Raw genomic sequence first — 20,789 nt, 5'->3', positions numbered from 1 at the left:
AGTTTTGGCAAAAATGTTTTTTTTTACACAATTGCATGGAAAAATCATAATTCTTTCAGGCCATACTGATCTAAGTGCTTTCCATTATTATTTTCTTTGAGAAATCAATTTGTGAACTGCCATAGTGATCCAAGTGATTTAAAAAAAAAACTAAGAATGTTAGTTTTAATAAATAACTCATACTTAAAAATTGATATTTTTATTATTAAATTTAAAACTTACATGAAGTATATATAACTAAAAATAATAAAAAAAGCTTATAGATTTCAAATAATAACGCGTAACGCATTTCCTTCATTTTCTCAGAAACATACTATTGTGCCCTAGATCACTTTGGTTCCAGCATCGTCATATTTCTAATATTTTAAAGCTAACACAGGGTGAAAATAAAAGAAATTAAGTCTGTAAAGTATACTCTAATTAAAATTAACAGGTCATGATTAATAAAACACATTAACTCAAACAAAAATACTATCATTATCCTCATGGTGTGTTGCCACGAATGATCTTAGAAAACACTCCGTGTCGAGGAAGAGGTATTTTATTCACTATGTCTGGGACAACCTGAAACAAGTGATTTTAAAATTATTATAGCTGTTTTCCTGAGGTTCCACTCACGTCCCATGGGAACTACTGTCTTTTTTCAAATTATTCAATTTTATTTTTTTGTACAAATAAGCAAACGTATTTCTCTTTACTATATTGGCATAAGACGAAATGTAGTCAATGATTGTCAATGGTATTGTAGAATACATTGAATACTTTTCATCCGAGTGCTGAAGAAGTTCTCTCATTTGGAACTGTGGGTACCAAGTAGTCAAAAAACAGATTATCACACTGACCTTAATCCTAACTTCCCTCGGCATGAAGTCATGGAAGAACTCGTAGAACTCAAAGTGTGTGCTCACGACGTCCAACCTCGCGAGCTCTTGCTTGAGAACATCGACAGCATCAGTGGGAGCCACCGTGTGTCGGCGCAGGTCCTTGGTGAAGTGGTAGATGGTTTCCACTAGCTTCTCTGAGCGAACCCGCGCTTTGTAGTCGTATCTGGAAGGTTTGGGAATAATGTTAGGAAGTAATTTGATAACAAATGTGTGAGAAAAGGCCTGAGCTCTTTAGTGGGATGATAAGGCTCATGATTATGAGTACGACGTTTAAGGCAATTTGTAAGAGTGCAAGTTTGAAAAACTAGATATTAAAGAGAAATCACTTTCTTATTAAGGAAAAAATCTAAATTTAGTATATTTAATTTTAAAACCTTTAAAAAGCTGTTGCATATGTTTCACATTTTATCACTAAATAGCTGAGGTAAGTTGGATGAGAATCTGAATGTAGGTAGGTGATAGCTATAAACCAGGTACATAACATATCTATTTACCTATTTAGGAGTTCTATATTCCCTCAAAATGGGTAAGATTCATTTGGAAATAGCGAAGTAATTAATATACAAATACTTACTTAGGCTCCAACTTAGTCTCCAAGAACTTATACAGTCTCTTAGTGATCCACGACGCATTACTAGGCTGGAACCTCTTTGGGGGCTTATATTTCAAGTCTTCTTTCAGCTCGGGAGGCAAATTGTCGAAAGCTATGATAGATGAGAACTGTTTCTTAGGCTTGGCTTGAGAAGGTTTGGGGCGGCGCGGAGCTGGCTTGTTGGGCACTTTGAACATGTTCAGTGGGTCTCTCACAGGAACTTTGTTGAGAGAATTTCTCACTAATTCTTGCTGTAATTTAGAAAAAAATAGGAATAATTAAATAATTCAATAAAAAATAAAGAGGGAACATTTTTTTTTGTTTGTTTTACTCTAGGCTTCAAACTACTACTGACCGATTAGAAAAATTATTTTAATGTTGTCGGACTATCCCCCAAGTAACATAGAATAGAGGGAGGCATATTTTTTACAATATACTTGTTTATAAGGTTGGGGAAACGCACGGAAGATGATGATGACTTGTTTATATAGTCCTAGCACAATTAAAATTATTGTCATTATGTCTATAGTTCACGTGTGAACATAATTATTATGTTTCACGATTTTAAAAAGGGGAAAGTGAAAATAATAAGCAACTTACCATTTTAGCTTTCTTCTCATTATTTTGCTGCTTAATTTTCTCCAAATACATTTCTAGCGTGGTCTGGCGCGTCCGCATCGACACTTCATGGTCTGACTCCACAAAATCTTCAACATCATCACGATTCGAAATTTCTGGCAACTCAGTAGAATTGGCTTGAGGAAACTTCACTGTTTCCGAATGCAAATCTAAATGTTCCGTTTGCCTTTTAGCTGATTTCTCCATAACTAGAGCTCTCAAAGATTTCCTGGGTGTAAAATCTTTGCCGAATGTTTGTCTTAGCGTTTTGCGGGTGGTTCTATGCGAGTCCCAACCGGATCCTTCAGCGCTAGAATTCGTAGTACCGTCAGAAAATCCTGTACTATTCCTCGGAGGAGCTAAACTTGGTCTAATATGTAGATTTTTGATCATGCTCTTAGTTTTTCTAACACTGGTATTACGGCCCGTGGCGGTGAAGGAATCCATTTGGTTAGTTTTGTCGTGTCGAATCACTTCTGGAGATTTGTTCAAATGTTTCTTTCTATGTCTTCCAGTAGTGTCATGAGTGACGTCTGGAGATTCAGCAATTTCCTCTGTACTTGGTTCTACTTCGTTCTGACGTTCTGCTTGATGACTTTGATCATTTTCAGATTCTTGTTCATCATTTTCATCATCGACTTCCATTGCATCAGCCTGATCAAAGTCATCATCCTGTTCGGAAATCTCTGGATCGCTTGCGATAGCCTTATCATCTTCATCACTGTTGTCCATTTGCTGGTCATTATCAATTTCTTCACTTTGGTTAACTTCAGCATCACTTTCAATCTGTTCTTGTTCCTCATCATTTTCAATTTCCTGACTTTCTTCTTCGTCATTCTCCACTTCTCGACTTTCCTCTTCATCATTCTCAGCTTCTTCGTTTTCCTCTTCATCATTCTCAGCTTCTTCGTTTTCCTCTTCATCATTCTCGACTTCATGACTGTCTTCTTGATCATTTTCAACTTCCTGACTTATTTCTGCTTCGTTTTCAACATCCTGACTTACTTCTGCTTCATTTTCGAGTTCTTGGCTTTCTTCTTCGTCATTTTCTACTGCTTGACTTACTTCTGCTTCATTTTCTAGTCCTTGGCTTTCTTCTTCGTCATTTTCTACTTCTTGACTTACTTCGGCTTCACTTTCCACTTCTTGACTTTCATTTGCTTCTTCAACTTCACTCTCGTTGGCTGTCTTTTCTTCATCCTCTTCATTTTCAGAAGCAACATTATCGTCATCGATGCGACTTTCATTTGCTTGTTCATCAATTTCTTGACTGTCATTAACAGCCGCCGACGCTCGACTTTCATGATTTAAATCACTTGCATTAGCTTCTTCATTCTCGTCACTGTCAACAGCTGCTTCCTCTTCGTTCTCACTCTCATCTTCCTCATTCTCAACTTCTTGACTCTCATTTGCCTCTGTACTTACATTTTGTTCATCGACATTATCTTGACTAACATTAGCCTCGTCAACTTCACTTTGGTCAGATACTTCTATTTCTTGACTAATTTCTTCCTTAGATTTCTCGGTTTCATCGCGAACTGTTGGGTCCTGTTCTACATTACCATCAACATTATCATCTGCAGAATACAGTTTATTTTGAGAGTCTACAGATTCTTCAACTATTTTACCAGGCTTTGTTGCCTTTTGTATTGATTTGTTTGATAAAGTAGATTTGTTATTCTTTGACTTATTCATTTGTACTTCTCGGTTGTCCTTTGTTATGGTGGTTGCTTCTTCGTTAATTTCATTTTCATCATTTTCGTATCGCAATGTTAGGTCATTTTCATCATCTACCTGGTTTTCTTCTATATCCTCAGTACCAGGTTTGTTATGTACTTTGAGGGTGCTTCTATTTGAATCACTTTTAGCTGTTTTAGTTTGAGATTTATTTGCTTTAGAATTTTGTTTTAAAGACATGTTTGCATTTTCTTCAATGATAGTGGCATTCTTCAGCATGCTTCTTGTAGTTCTAGAATTATTTAGTGACACATTTCTTATTTCTGGTGAAGCTTTAGACTTATTCTTAGAAGAAGCTGATTTATTGGATTGTTTCGTTTTATCCGCAGTTGTATTTGTTTGCAGAGTATTAGTTCCTGCATCAGACTCCTTAGCTTCCGATAGTTTGCTGAGTCTAGCTCGTTTCACAGGTGTGTTACCTCCCATCATGTCTTCAATTTGATTTTCAACCATTGTGGATGAGGGTAACATTCTCCAATCATCCATTTCCATGTCTGTAGTAATACTAGAGGTTGGGGAACCCTTGGAGCTTATTCTTCTCTGTTCAAGCTTCTTTTGGAAACCAAATACTTTGGGTTGAATTTCAGGTATCTCATCCTCACTTTCCGACACAATGAAATCAGCGAACATATTCTTCCTTTTATTTGCTGGTCTATTGCCAAAGATACTTCTGACTGGTGGTCTAGGTTCTATTAGCACATTTTCTTTAGTTTTGTCAGCTGCTGTTTTATTTGGGGATATGTTAAGTAAAGCAGCTGCAAATATTGGTTTGGATAGCTTATTTTGAAATAACTCTCGAGTTCCAACATTAACTGTTTTATCAGTAGTTGTGGTGTTAGGTTTATGTAGTTTGGCCAAGGATTCTCTGTTATCCATAAGTTGGACAAACTTCTTTTGTGGTAGGTTTTCTTTTTGCGTGAACAATCTCCTTTGTGGGAGTACGATGCTATGGATTGATTCATTGTCACTGCTCTCTGGTAAATCAAGGGTGTAGTTCTTTTTCTCTTGGCTGGAATTAGAAATTATTACAAATATGAAATAGGTGTAGGCAAAAGGGTACTGACTAAAAAAAGAATATAAAAGCAATCTGGATCTTAAAGAGAAGTAAACTATGATGTGGTGACAAGAATCACTGAATATAACAGACAGCCGAGAAACATACACAATTAAAACTTGAATTACAAGAAATCATGATTTCGATCGTAAAAAAATCTGTAATATTATTTATTTATTAGGGATGCCAACAATTATTACATTATGTTTATGAAAAATCAATACATACAAAAAAGTTACAAGCTATTTAGCTTGTAACTTTTTACAGGCAAATACTTATAACTTACTACAGGCAAACATAAGAATGAAAAAGTAAGCATGTTACCTCAAAATATCAATATCAATTAACTCTTCAACAACATTGTTGGCATCAGACAACCTATTATCTTCTAATACTTCCAGAACATCTCGAGAGTTCTCATCTAATTTCTTCCACCAGCTTTTACCTGGAAATAATATAATGTTTTTATACTGTAGTCATCATCAGCCTATTGCAGTCCAATGCTGGACATAGGCCTCTCCAAGTGCACGCCACTGAGATCGATTTTCGTCTTCTCGCATCCAGCTCCTGCCAGCTGCCACCGTGCCTGAGGTAATCCGTCAGAGAACCAATGTCATGGACATAGCCCACCAAATCAGCAAGCTGAAGTGGCAGTGGGCTGGCCATATTAGCCGAAGAACCGATAACCGTTGGGGTGAACGAGTTCTAGAGTGGAGACCACTCCTCGGCAAACGTAGTGTAGGATGGCCTCAGGCACGGTTGAGTGACGAGTATACTGTAGTGCTTTATTATAATCGTAGAAATTCATCACATGTTTGTAGAATGCCAGATTAAAGTTTTGAATACTATTTTTTAGTAATGTAGAAGAAACTAAAAAAATTACAAAACACAATATTAACGGACAAACTTAGAAAAACTTGGTTTTCATTCCAACTTCGAAAATCATATATATTTTTTTTCAGTTTAAACTTTACACAACTGCATTCCATATTCAAATGAAAAAAAACAAACAAAATTCTATACTCACGTCTAGGTTCATCAATATCAGTATTATCATTGAGTACAGATCTGCCGTTCAACGGAGACAGGGCAAATGACTCCATGTTCTTGTCTTTGAACTGATCTATGAGTGACGTCAGCCTTCCTGAAGCTGTCGACAGCGCTGGAGAGCATAAACTACGGCTGCTTCGCGCCTTTTTGCGTCTTGGAGTGGTGGTAGCTCCTTGGGAACGCGCGGGAGATGGTATCCTAGTTTTTTGCATTTTTTAAAGCTTATTTTTACCTGAAATTGCATGATTTAGCTTTAACACTGTCGTTAGAGTAGTTATCGTGTATAATGTGGTGGTAATAGACAGTAAAGACAATGAGACGACGTAGAAAAAGCATGTACGATATTGTAAATAAACATAAGCGTAACACTTTTGTTTGACTTAAAACTTGATGTAATGTTAGATATTTCGAAAGTCTGAAAGATAGATTAACTACTCACAAGCTTTAGCAATAATATTGTTGTGAAACTTTAAGTAACAATGTGAGAAAAGTTGCGAGAGTGAGCTAATGTAGTTTTTATGCACTGTAGCTTACCTTACGTAGTAAAGAATCACAAAAACTTAATTAACACGTTCACCACACCATATAACACAAATTCATATAATTTTTCCATATGATTGAAATTCATTATATAACACGAAAACAAATTAAACAATCTCCCATCAAACAAAACTCAAAACCGTTTCTTCTGACAGAACTTTTTAAAATTGTCACGTTCCGTTACGCATTAACAAAACAACACGACTCTTGTGACGCAATACAAAAGTATGATTTACAATACCAATGTATATTTATTCTATTAATTTATGTTACGTGAATATATTAAACATATTTAGTATAATATATATGAATATGAATGAATCATTGTCTTGTTTTTTTTTGTTTATGATTTCCTTGAAACATGGAACCTGTGAAGTTTTATAGTATTTAGTATGTAGTTTTTTATTTATTATTATAAATGTATGTCTCTTTTTGACCTCGGGACTACAGAGTCCCGGATTTTTGGGAGGCGAACGTGGGGCCGAAGCCAACACGCTGAAGCCCTTTTGAGACAACTTTAATGAAATGGTGACACAAAACCGACGATTATCCCTGTATACACTATAGAAATGTACCCAAGGACAATCCCCGGTTCTGAGCTAAACTATTGCTAACTATGGATGAAAACTACTTGGGCTATTGTGATGGGATGCTAATGGACTAGGGATGGGGAAACTACGGGAACTATGGCACCTGCCGATAACAATGTTTGCACACGTAAAAATGGCAGGTGGAGACTCGCCAACTCACTTACTGGGCCCCCGGGAATCAGTCACTGAAAAGCAACAAGAGGGCAACAGGGACATGAGCGGCTAAGAAGGGTGAGGATACCTCGGCGGACTTTTAACGCAGATCACGCGCTCCCTGTGGGTCCAGCATCACCGGCCCACTCGCCACTTACCACGAGGCACCTACCCTCCGAGCAGGACTAACCTTGCTCTAGCGACTCCACTCTGACCGGCCGATGAAGGCAAGCCAAGAGGCGGGAGACCTATCCCCCGTCATGCTTCACTCTGGCAAGCCGGAGATGGGGGACAGTATACTCTCCCTGGAGCACTCGGATATATAGCCCCGCGGGGTCGCTACTCCCCGTCATCCGCCTCAGATGCCCTGCGGGGCATTATTATTATTATCTTGTATGTCTCTGACCGACCACGGGACTACAGAGTCCCGGATTTTTGGAAGGCGAACGTGGGGCCGAAGCCAACACGCTGAAGCCCTTTTGAGACAACTTTAATGAAATGGCGACACAAAACCGACGATTATCCCCGTATACACTATAGAAATGTACCCAAGGACAATCCCCGGTTCTGTGCTAAACTATTGCTAACTATGGATGAAAACTACTTGGGCTATTGTGATGGGATGCTAATGGACTAGGAATGGGGAAACTACGGGAACTATGGCACCTGCCGATGACAATGTATTAAATACATGTTAAAATGGCAGGTGGAGACTCGCCAACTCACTTACTGGGCCCCCGGGAATCAGTCACTGAAAAGCAACAAGAGGGCAACAGGGACATGAGCGGCTGAGAAGGGTGAGGATACCTCGGCGGACTTTAAACGCAGATCACGCGCTCCCTGTGGGTCCAGCATCACCGGCCCACTCGCCACTTACCACGAGGCACCTACCCTCCGAGCAGGACTAACCTTGCTCTAGCGACTCCACTCTGACCGGCCGATGAAGGCAAGCCAAGAGGCGGGAGACCTATCCCCCGTCATGCTTCACTCCGGCAAGCCGGAGATGGGGGACAGTATACTCTCCCTGGAGCACTCGGATATATAGCCCCGCGGGGTCGCTACTCCCCGTCATCCGCCTCAGATGCCCTGCGGGGCTTATTATTATTATTATTTTGTATGTCTCTACCAGACCTCGGGACTACAGAGTCCCGGATTTTTGGGAGGCGAACGTGGGGCCGAAGCCAACACGCTGAAGCCCTTTTGAGACAACTTTAATGAAATGGTGACACAAAACCGACGATTATCCCTGTATACACTATAGAAATGTACCCAAGGACAATCCCCGGTTCTGTACTAAACTATTGCTAACTATGGATGAAAACTACTTGGGCTATTGTGATGGGATGCTAGTGGACTAGGAATGGGGAAACTACGGGAACTATGGCACCTGCCGATAACAATGTAATAACTACACGTAAAAATGGCAGGTGGAGACTCGCCAACTCACTTACTGGGCCCCCGGGAATCAGTCGCTAAATCGCAACAAGGGGGCAACAGGGACATGAGCGGCTGAGAAGGGTGAGGATACCTCGGCGGACTTTAAACGCAGATCACGCGCTCCCTGTGGGTCCAGCATCACCGGCCCACTCGCCACTTACCACGAGGCACCTACCCTCCGAGCAGGACTAACCTTGCTCTAGCGACTCCACTCTGACCGGCCGATGAAGGCAAGCCAAGAGGCGGGAGACCTATCCCCCGTCATTCTTCACTCTGGCAAGCCGGAGATGGGGGACAGTATACTCTCCCTGGAGCACTCGGATATATAGCCCCGCGGGGTCGCTACTCCCCGTCATCCGCCTCAGATGCCCTGCGGGGCTTATTATTATTATTTATCTGCAAAACGGAACGTTATGTTGCGTTCCTTTTCACTTTAGTTTATTTAGTAACATAATATGTTACTAAAGCACAACATAATATGTTACACAACTAAAGCACATATTATGTGCTTTAGTTGTGTTTCTTATTTTTCGAAACACCCTGACTTATGTAAATAAATGTTAATATGTTATTATCAAAATAGGTATTGTGTATGTGTACTAGCGCTGTTCCCCGCGGTTCCGGTCGCGTACGAAAAATTGGCTGTGGCACATGAGTATTTGCCCAATATGGTTTTTGTTAGAATTTTTTTTTTCCTACAGATAATTATTATCGCTACAATGAAAACCTTTTAAAAAACCTGCCTCCGTTTGGGTCGACTTTGAGACAATTTTCGGTTTAAATCCATTTACCGTTTTGCTCTCAGTCTTTCAGTCCGTCTGTTCTCTTAAAAGTACATTTTGAGAATGCAATTACGTTGCAAGTAGGACAGCCGACTGAGCAGACGTAGTAATATGCGTTGTGGCTTTCGTCGGAGATATTATTTCGTCTTGACGTTTAACATTGTGTTTTTGGTAGCATTGCGTTTATATTTGTTTCTTTAGATATAAAAATGACTCTACTATAAAATTAAATCAACCTTGATTGTTTTACAGTTTGACCCACAATACCTACTAACTTTATTCAATTAGGTATTCACATTGTAGGATCTCTTATATTATGAGAACTATATAATAGAAGAAAAATAAACTTTATTTAGTGCAATTGCATAGGTTCATATTGTCTAGGTATTTGTTTCTCTTAAATACACGTAACTAAGGACACAATAGAAACTAAAAACGGGACAGAAATAGCAAGAATCCATCTGTACTTTACACAAACATATCCCATTTCTGTAAATATTTGTTGTATCATCTGAAGAATTGTTGGATATTTTCTTCCAAAGGCTTAATTGCACAAAGGGGAATAACCCTAAGTACCTACACACAATCCATGTTGGCTGTTCCCAAAATGGGTTGGTAAAGTACTTTTGTTACAAGCGCAGTTTTATTTTTAACCGACTTCCCAAAAAGGAGGAGGTTCTCAATTCGTCGGGATCTTTTATTTTTTTTAATGTATGTTCACCGATTACTCGGAGACGCCTGAACCGATTTGCAAATTTTTTTTTTGTTTTATAGGGTTTACCTCCCAGGTGGTCCCATAGTCACCAGGTCAGGATCTGATGATGGAAACCCTGAGAAATCGAGGGCAACTTTCGAAAATTGTAGGCATACGTAGGGTAAAAACTTGACACTAAGGCGTATGTCTGATAACACTATGCAATGGTGAAGGTTTGGAGCTGACCTGATGATGAAGACCAGAGAAGGTCGAGGGAACTTGAACAATGAATGTGTAAACTACCTCGTGTTTGGGCTTATTTTGTTCGTATTGATGTAACCTTTGCAACAGTGAAGGTTTGAAGCTGACCTGATGATGGAGACCAGCGAAGGTCGAGGGAACTCGACAATTGAATATGTAAACTACATCGTGTTTGGGCTTATATTGTTTCGTATTGATGAGAACTTTCCACTGCGGATATGACATGCGGATAGTGACAATAGTTGTCACTGAAAAGCTAAAAATAAAAAACTTTTTACAAAAAAATAAAACCGACTCCCAAAAACCCTGAAAAGCAAGAAAAACTATTCTTAGGTGCATCGGCCTAGAAGTCGGTGGCGAAATAAACTTAGTTACATCCATTAGACACTGACTTCTAGGCCGATGTACCTAAGAATAGTTTTTTTTTGCTTTTCAGTGTTTTTGGGAGTCGGTTTTTTAATCAAGCTGGTTGAATTTGTGAATACTGTTTTTTGTACAGTTGTTTACGGCTGTGTACGGTTGTTTTTTTTTGGAAAATATAGTACTTACTTATGTTTTTGGCTCTTACTAGGGCCTTTTTGTATTACGACTCTGCACGTACAAAAATGCAACATTTGATTAAATGGACATCTTTGAAGGTAGGTATCTATAGCCTACAGCACTCTAAAATAAACTTCAAAGAATCAAAGAGGTTTGTATCTCGACGTATCACCTAACAAAGAGGTTTCACTCTGCGATCGCTCTCACCGATTGTATTGTGTGTCTATTGTCCGTTCCACATTTGAAAAAGCACGTTGCTCCAGAAAACGAAAACGAACGCGCTCTTATGACATATGTCAATACTGAGATTACTTTCATCTCTATGTCAATAAACTTAAGGTTCATTTTGCCTTGTATCAGGAATTCGCTCATAAAATTTTAAAACAATTTGCGATTCGTTCCTGTTTTTGTGTATTTCGCAGCAATAAAGTGTAGCTGATGAAGCTTTAAAAATGTATATTTTATTACTCGTTGTGTTGTTTAATTTAATGGGTATCATTTGGACTTGATTTTTTGGTGTTAATGTCTGTAGGAGAAATGAGATTTTAATTTGGGAATTGCACTGTGAAAATTCTTTGATTTCACGCTTTGCGCTTTGTAGTGATAGATTGCGCTTTTATGAGTGCTAGGCGCCGAGTTGGTTTTTGTAAGTAAAATAAGTATTATCTTTGGATTTGTATCATTGCTTATTTAATCTAGGTATTTTAAATGACACGTTTTCTATCTAGCGTAGCTATATTTTTGGCCACCCGGAAAAATAAATAAAACAAAAAGAAAACATCCATAATCGGCCGGTTTTAAAAACATGATCCCTTAAGCTCTAATGAAGTACAATCCTATTACGCGGACCTTAATTACGAGCTATACAAATTCGCCATTTTGTTCATTATCCACTCAAATTCGGTGATTGATGACAGGAGCGGGAGGAGAGGGGGGGGGGGATGTCATTAATCTCAATAGAAGCGCATCTAGATAAGATGTGAGTAATGAATATGTGCGTGGAAAAGGAGAAACTAATTTGTCGTGTGACTATTGGTTTTAAAAGGTAAATTAGTTTTTATGGCTGTTACAATGCATGTAAAATGGATTCTGTAAATTGTCAAATAGTTTCACTGTCGAGTTGAATTATTTTTTACTGTTTGATTATTTAAAAAAAAATTCTTAGGAAATAACAAAATTGCATGAAAAATAAAAATGAATGTGAGTAGGTATTTTTGGAATAAAATATTCCAAAAATTATGTCAGAATATCAGAACATTTTATGCGCTTTTTCATAGAAATGAGTTTTTGGACAATTAAATGAAATAAAAATAAAGAAGAAGAAAAATAAGATAAGCGCCATATTAAAGTTAAAACCCTTTTTATCATAATTTCGCATCGAAACTGATTTTCAAAGCGGTTCCACTTTGCTACGGCGTAGCTCGACAAACTGATGTGATGGCTACGCCAGGCTACGACGGCGTAGCTCGCTGGAGTAGACGCAATAACCAATCTCGGAGCGAAGTCACTCGTAGATTGCCTTATATTATAATAAAGTTGCATAGAATATTTTGCAGGTGAGAAAATTGGGTGTCATCCTTTTATATAGTTTCAATGGTAAGTAAGTATTAGAATCATATACATATTCATCACATGACCCCTCCCGCTGTGGGTTAGCAGCGGTGAGGGAGTGTCAGACTCTTACTGACTAAAAACGTCGTGTTCCGTCGTAGGCCTTTTATGTACCAGGGCCGCGGTAACTTTTTCGAACAATTCCGCAGCCCCGGAAGTGCCTAAGTATTACGCTCATGTTAATGTCTTGTCTGACTTTCTGGCTTTCAGTGACCACTACCAATTGTCAGACTGACTAACTTCTGCAAAATAACATTTACATTTAAAAGCATTTTCATTCTCTGTTACGTCCAAGTCAAATGTCTTTAAATATTTACTATTTCGAAAATATTTGACAATAACTACAAGACTAGTTTTCTAATATTATTTGAAATTCTCCGTAAATGCTTAGAGGTCTAAAAGGGATTCTATTTTAGTTTAATAATAAATACTTACAGCTGAAACTGTCTACAATTGAATATTATTATTTTGTCATTATTTATAAATTACTTAAATTATTACAATTGATATCTGATTGATGATCAGTATAATTTAAAAGAGATTTTCTTTGAGTAAAGGAAAAGTACATAATTTATTGAAGGAACGTATACAATTAGGAAGACTTTCAAAAGGGATAAGATAAATATAGTTATTATGTGATTTGTATGTTGTTCCATCACACAAAGAAACCGAATTCGAATATTTGTATTCGGTCTAATACTATGTGTTCCTCGCTGTTCCACCCGCATACTAAGGGAACTATGTCATACTTATGTCTTTTATATCAATTTAAATTGTTTCAAATAGTTATAACGTAAAACCGTGACATACAGGCAGCCAGATTTACTTTCGTTTATAGATAATATTAGTAAGGTTTTATAACCAAACATCTCATATCTAGTTTCTATAATACAATGCTCGTCACATACAACTGTATAAAGGTACGTTTTAGAAGCGACTTGCCAACTGCATGTGCCGCAGCTATACTACTAGTTTGTATGAAATCGCTTTGGATCGAAGCGTTAGCAGCAGGTGCGGCCGAATGTTGCAGTCGTCAGGTCGCTTCCAAAACGTACCTTTACTCCAACACGAATTTATCACCCCCGCATAACATGCGTTGTAATATGGCTGCCAGCGATAATTAAGGTGCAGTCTGATTAAACTATCAGCACCAGAGAAGCCTTAGAGGATATAACCAACTGGAACCGCTATAAGCACTCATAGGGCTGCCATCTCGAATTTTGCCAAACCCGGACAAACATTAAAAAAAACCCGGACATTTGGCGTAAATCGCATTTTTTCCCCGAACGAGGACGATTTTTTTAAACAAAATAATACCTCATTTGTAATCCATTTACTATTCACATATACTTAAATTCAATGAGATGCTTCCTTACATGAAAAGTGTACAGGGTTTTCCCCGGACACTTCTTGAAACTCCGGCCGGACGGCCCCCGGACGGCCTCCAAACGAGGACAAATCCGGGGAAACCCGGACGGATGGCAGCCCTAAGCACTCATACCTATGAGGAAAAGAAAAGCAATTTAGGCGTGCGCAACTGATAATGATGTGTGATGAAATTGTCAACATATAAACAGAAACTTACTTGTTTGACCCACTTCGTCTAAAAATCGTTTGAAACTATCAAAACAATAAAGACTGTAAAGGAGTACAGTACACGCCTAGGTGATTGTATTTGATGTTTTCTACCAAAACTTAGCAAGGGTCATAAATATCATTGGTTATTACTAATAATAAACTAACTAGCCGTTTTCCCGCGGTTTCACCCGCGTCCCGTGGGAGCTACTGCCCGCACCGGGATAAAATATAGCCTATGTTACTCGCAGATAATATAGCTTTCTAATGGTAAAAGAATATTTAAAATCGGTCCAGTAGTTTTTGAGTTTATCCATTACAACCAAACAAACAAACAAAGTTTTCCTCTTTATAATATTAGTATAGATAGGTTTCTGTCTCTGGGACCCTAACCACCGGTACCTTGGACCCTGTGCCCGATATCGGTGGCAACCTATTTTTTATATTTTTAAATGTTTTTTTTATTTTTATATTTAATATTTATAAATGTAATAAATATGTTCAAGAATAAATAAATGAAAAAAACTAATAGTACCATAGTACCGAGTTCTTACTGTGCGAGGATGAGCGGCGCTCTTGTAGGTACTTGTGACTGAAGGAAAGACATGGCATTGGCATTTCCGGTTGGTTAAACTCTCCAAGAGAGGAGCAACTGAAACAAGGTCTTAATTAAAAAACGTTGAAGCCAAAGAGTTGATTCTGTTTAATATTACCCGTGTGTTTTTGCGTACCCACAATTTAACTGGATATTGAATTTGGTCACAATTAAAAAGGAATTGGTTTCGTTTTGAACTTTCAAAGTAGGACACTTTTTTCAGGTAGACACATAAATTATATGAGTTTTCGGGATCCTTAAATTACCTAATGCCTAATACCATACGGCAACCTTTTTATAATAACTTCAGGTGCAAAATGGTAAGATATTTAGGTATTTATGGACCCTAATAAATTCAGAGTATTTTATCTGAAAATAAAATTGGTGGGTATTTCTCCGCTAGCAATTGACTAAGAGGATATCAAATACATATTCCTATTACGTGGATTTGCCTGTATCGTTGGATCGTGTGGGACCTTCTTCGCGCATCCGGATCATCAGTATAGTAGCCATTCTCAATAAACGTGCTGTCGGCGTGCGGTTATTTAGCACCATCTTAACTGAAGTTAGAAATAAACATTAGTATATTTCTACCTATAAAAAAATTAGACCCTCCTCCATTTTAGTTGAATCGGTTAAAAAGGTAGTCTTTCAAACAATATACCTTATTAATGAACCCCTGAAGTATTACTAAGAAACATTCAAGTCACGGTTTCCAACGATGTTGGAGTCATATCTCGTTTCATCCGAGCAATTTCTCGTGCGTACGGCAGCCGTGTGAAATATAGTCTGTCTTGTGCCTCAAGGAAGAAAGGAAGAAGGGTATTTGTCAACGACAACTCTAAGGGGTGAGCGTGAATGAACGACAAGAGCTTCCAAAAATTGGGCGAAGGAAGTATGTCGACAAAAAAGTCGCAATGATCAGTCACTATTGAATCAAGACTAGTTGGACTTATTTCACGCGGTAAAATGCATCTAGCCAGGTTTTAAAAACTCCTATCAGTATTTTAAGCGTCTTTTTTCCCTTTGAAATTAATGGAATATGCCACCGACAAATGGTGCTCAGAAACCGGACTGTGAAATAAATCCCACCCAAAACAAAAATGTGAAAGACTGCCAAGTTCGATAATATGGGAATGCTTCGCCTATAAACGAAGTGAGATCTGAATAAGTACCAAGTTTCATACACATACCTCAGTTAAAAATAGTTACTTTTTAATGATGTTTACTTGGCACATTTTTGTTTTTGTAAGGTTGTTTATTTTATTTTTTTCTTTTGATTAAGTTAGTTAAGGAAATGTCTCATTTATACTATCTTTCAGATTTTTGAATACGCACTATGCTTCTTACAAAGAAATGAACTAGATTAACTAAATGGACTTGATTTACCAACTGACTGACATGACATGTTATCATATATTATGTTCGTGGATCAAAGTTACACATTCGTCATTTTCGAAAGTGACTCACACTTGGCCGTTTTCAGATTTTTACTTTACTTTGTAACGAATTTCAGATCGATATGACCATTCGAAGATATATTATATAAATATAGATAAATTTAGTTCGTTTTAGTTTCTTAGGGGAATAATCTGAATTATTTTGAAACTGACTCACACTTGGTCATTTTCAGATTTTCCCCTTTACCTTGACATAAAGACCTACCTCCATGCCAAATTTCAAGTCAATACGACCATTGGAAGTGGTCTAGGTTTTTGGTGAGTGAGTCAGTGAATCAGTCAGTCAGTCAGTGAGTGTATAGTAAAAATAGCGATTTTCTGACGTCAATATCTCAAGACCTACAATAGGTATATTAATGAAATTCTGTATTTTAGATAAGTGAGGGGGTCTCAACAGATACTAGAAATTTGATATGCGTAAATAAAATAGATTTTGAGTTATAGGGGGGTCGAATTTGGCCCGAAATGGTTCGTGTAAGATAACCCACGGCCGGTGTGTCGCTTTTTTTTGCTCGAACTTGGCGGACACACTGCCGTGTGTCTAAAAAATGGGATAACTGAATCTGTTCTGTTTCTAATTTCAAAATTCTATTTTACCTGTGGTCTGGGGTAGTTTTTTTTCTTATCTGCCCTTCATTTGTTTTCGCTGAAGCATACCACGATTCAGTTTAATTAGTAAAACTTTCAACTCACGAAGAAGTTATATTTGTTACTGATATTGCCAAGGTAAAATAGCGTCCTTATTACACGAGCCATTTAGTATTATTGCTATTGCAACCGCTTGTTACAGAAAAATAACAGAAAATTCAAACAATTCCCTTGTATACAAATGAAGATATTTTGCGCTGATTAGTCGCAAAAGTATTCAATTAGAATTCAAATAAACCCATAATGCTATTCTAAAATTAATATTCAAGTAACACAATTGTATTAAATTCAAAAGTTACATAAAAGTCTCAAAACGCGATAAAAATCGCACGCACGAAGTATCCATTACATTTGTCGCGGTGAGTCGTATCGTAAAGTAGATTTAATTTTCAAGTAGATAAAGTTGATATTCGTTTACCGAGGTACGTGAAATGACTTCATAAGGGGAACAAGATTTTCTGAAATAGATTTCTTAGGATTTCAGTGTGACATGAACATTTTTTCTTCTTTCTTTTGGGAAATTTTAAGTACGTTAACGGGTCGTTTTTCTTGATGGTCGTGTTTTATCGAACAATTGAATTTTTCCACAGTGTAACGTGTTCAAAAGACCCATTTCTTCAATGTTTTTGTTCGAAGCTTGTGAGGATAGAGTAGTTTTTAGTTTGGAAAATTCTGATGTACTTGCATAAGCCGCTGTAATCGTATTTGGATAAGAATTTGTCGTACAGACTTGTTAGTGTCAGAGAATATTTAATGAAAATTGTATTTACATAAACGCACGTTCTAACACACGACAAGAATATCCTATTCATAGTCTACATTTTCATCCCTCTAATACCAAAAAGAAGACAGCCTAGTACCTGCTCACAATCGCTCTATACACCCCAACATCGCAGCTAATTTTTCATATCTTTTTGAAGTTTTATTAATAGCCGCTTCAAACCAGATCCTTAATAAAGTACGGTCTTAAGCTTCGGGAAACTCTATATAATTTTATTTAAGAAGATTAGGGGAGCTGGTACCTAAATATTGACGGTATTTCGAAAGGCATTGTTCATTTTTGTTACAAGGGGATTAAGCCCGTCTTTGGGATTTGTGGCGATTCAATTAGTTGCTTAAATCGCTTTAAGGTGAGTTCTTGTGACGTCGGGGATTATCGCTGAAGCATTTCATTAAGTTGTATTTAAGTTATCTCGATGTTTGATACTTACACTCTATGGATGAAAAAGTATGAATTAAGCTGAAACGAATAAAATATAAAGTCGTGTGTCGCGAAAAAATCCGATCATATTTAGGCAAAGTAGCAAATACTCCATTTTCATAGAACTAAAATATAACTTAGGATTCCTACAAACGAGGTCAACATTAAAACACTGTCTATATTCCCAAGCTTATAATAAGCTGAACAGTTCAGAATAACAATTGTTCATAACGCCTAAAGCCTAAACATGTCAGCCAAGAATTAAGTTTGATGTTACGATTAAATTAGACGGTAAACTTCATGGAGAACAAAATGACGAACAGAGATGTCATAGCGGAAAGTCTCCTAAGAAACTAGCGCGCCAAAATGCTGGTGTTCGGGGGACAAGAAACGTGACTGGCTCCACCCTTATACGCCTTTTGTAAAACCTAAAACCTTGCACAGATGTGTCAAGGAACCCGAACGCCTCACTAGTTCATTCGTAACTGAGCGTTTTGATCATGCCTAAAGTACGTAATTTAATCGAGAAGAAGGCGCTTGACCTACCTGACTTATAGCATCTCCATTCATATTCTTTCCTCTGTAGTAAACTTAAATACAAACACCTGGTTTCAAATCATATTTCTAAGATACCGGTTGATATTCTAAGCTGGCTTTACGTAAATGTTTGTTAGCTTAAGGAAACTGCTATTAAAAACATACACGGCTTCTATTAAAACATACATGTCTACAGCTGTAGCTTTGCTTAATAGTTTGAAAATTATTTTAGGTAGCCCTTTTATTGGAGAAGGTATCCTAGCTTTATATCCAGGTGAGCGGAGTGGTTCCCAGCACTTAGCGGTTAAAAGAGTTGGTGGCAGTTAGAAGTTTATTTATTTATTTGTTGATTAACTATTCATTATTCGTAGTACCTATTGCTGATGGTTGAAGAAAAAATATCCTAATTTATAACAAAAACATCCCTAATACACAAATATTTGACGACATGTACAATATTTTTGCTTACTTACCGACAGAACCATTTTTATAAACGTCATGTTTTACTAAAATATAACAAATAACAACATAAAAGCAAAGCTTAATGTAATGTTAGCGTACTGTGTTCTACATGAATCACGATACAAATGGTGTTGAGATTGTGAAATATATAATCACTTTGTTCTGTTCATGTGAAAACGGCGCGTCATCCCGTGAACAATGGTGTAGGGTTGTCACGTTTATTTAGTATCGTATTATACGTAGTTATCAGATGTCTTGGTACAAGTTTTCTTTGCCTCAATTTTTTGAGAATTCTTAAAAAATATTTTCGTGGGAATTGTTCATACTCAACTGTTTTTTACTAAGTTGTAAGCAGATCAAAATAAAAGATTCCGACGAATTGAGAACCTCCTTTTTTGAACTCGGTTTACAATAGTACCTACATACTTAGTTACCCACGTTACTAAATTCCATTAAAAATGTTGAATAACTATCTGTGATCGGCACAGTGGTTCAGTCTTCTTTTTTCATGGGACTTTATAGTACATCCTTATTTGAAGACTTTTCTTATAGGTGCTTACCTAATTATAAACGATGGCAACCCTGAAATCCTCAAACGCTTACAAAAAACAGTTTTTATTTAAAGTTGGCATTGCATTTTCCGCCATGAATTATTCATGTCATTCATATTTAACGGGAGTCCGTATAATCGTCTTGTTGCATTTTGAATTGCAAATGAGCTACACTACTTGTACTTACCATGTTTTTTTTAGTACCGCTATCCAGTTTTTACTTAGCGTCAACAGTATTTAAATTGTCTAGTCGACAGTCATGTTTTTTATTGGTTATGCAAATTGGATCGGTTTGTGAATATTAATTTTAAAGGTTCTGGGATAGGTAAAAGAAAATATTTTATTAATAAACAGACTGTGTTTGAATATTTTAAGATATACCTAATTGCAATTCTATTTTTATTCCGTTGCTACCAGTTCTGAAGGATTCAAAACATGATAAATCAATCTCAATTTCATAAATACCAAAATAATATAATATCTACAAATCATCGTCAAACTTGGTTTGAATTTCGAACGTCATAAATGTCATTTGCTCATTTAAAAATGGATCCGAAAACACTTTTTAATGAAGCTTGCCATCAACCAAAAATAGAATAGAATACTTTTTAATGTGACCAGTATTGAAAGTACGTCATCAAAATATTTGATAAAGGTATTAGTGTGCAAAGTAATAAAGCCTCTCATTGAGGCGTGTTAATGCGGTCCAACTCACGCTAAAGGGTAAAAAGTAATTATGTCGGAACACGGAAGAGGCGTCAAGTGAAAAATAAATGGCGGAAAAGGTCCATCGAGATATGTAGGAACAATGAGTTATCTTTTAATAGGCATTTTATTTATGGTCTAAACAAAACTTAGCACATATGACAAAAAAAAATTGGTTCCAAGTAATAAATAACATTATGCAACTAGTTTTGACGTTACATGTTATTTTGTTTTAAAATTAATTTAAGATAAGTATGTACTTTTCTGAAAAAAAAAAAATTGGTTTGAAAATTCTAATAAAAACTTTATGTATAACGGGACGACTTAACATAATTTTACCGCCGAGATATGAAACTTTTAAATTACATTCGAACTTTCCATTTTCAAAAAATATCTTTTTTCTTAACGGTTTCAAGAGATTAACTGGCTGGAAATATTTTTTGTAGGCGTATAACTAATTTCACCTTGACCTTATGGTTGAATATTTTTACCTCGATTTTTGATAAAAATAA

The 20,789-nt window shown here is 37.0% G+C and overlaps 1 protein-coding gene across 2 annotated transcripts; it reads right to left on the bottom strand.

Moving 5' to 3' along the window:
* Positions 1 to 401: 401 nt before the first annotated feature.
* LOC124634879 (microtubule-associated protein futsch-like) lies at positions 402 to 6,628 on the bottom strand. 2 transcript variants are annotated; one of them, XM_047170543.1, is made up of 8 exons: positions 6,470 to 6,628; positions 5,913 to 6,167; positions 5,210 to 5,330; positions 3,010 to 4,840; positions 2,077 to 2,979; positions 1,459 to 1,727; positions 843 to 1,047; positions 402 to 564 (listed from the first exon to the last, which is right to left on the bottom strand). In XM_047170543.1, exons 2-8 carry the CDS (start codon positions 6,145 to 6,147, stop codon positions 484 to 486), a joined length of 3,645 nt encoding a protein of 1,214 aa, XP_047026499.1. In that variant the 5' UTR covers positions 6,148 to 6,167; positions 6,470 to 6,628; the 3' UTR covers positions 402 to 483. The 2 variants fall into 2 exon arrangements, with proteins under 2 accessions (XP_047026499.1, XP_047026498.1); XM_047170542.1 differs by having other exon boundaries at positions 2,077 to 4,840.
* Positions 6,629 to 20,789: the final 14,161 nt, after the last annotated feature.

The sequence above is a fragment of the Helicoverpa zea genome, chromosome 12, assembly GCF_022581195.2.
Source record: "Helicoverpa zea isolate HzStark_Cry1AcR chromosome 12, ilHelZeax1.1, whole genome shotgun sequence".
In the NCBI taxonomy this organism is placed as follows: Eukaryota; Metazoa; Arthropoda; class Insecta; order Lepidoptera; family Noctuidae; genus Helicoverpa; species Helicoverpa zea.
This window is presented reverse-complemented; position numbering and strand designations above follow the sequence as displayed.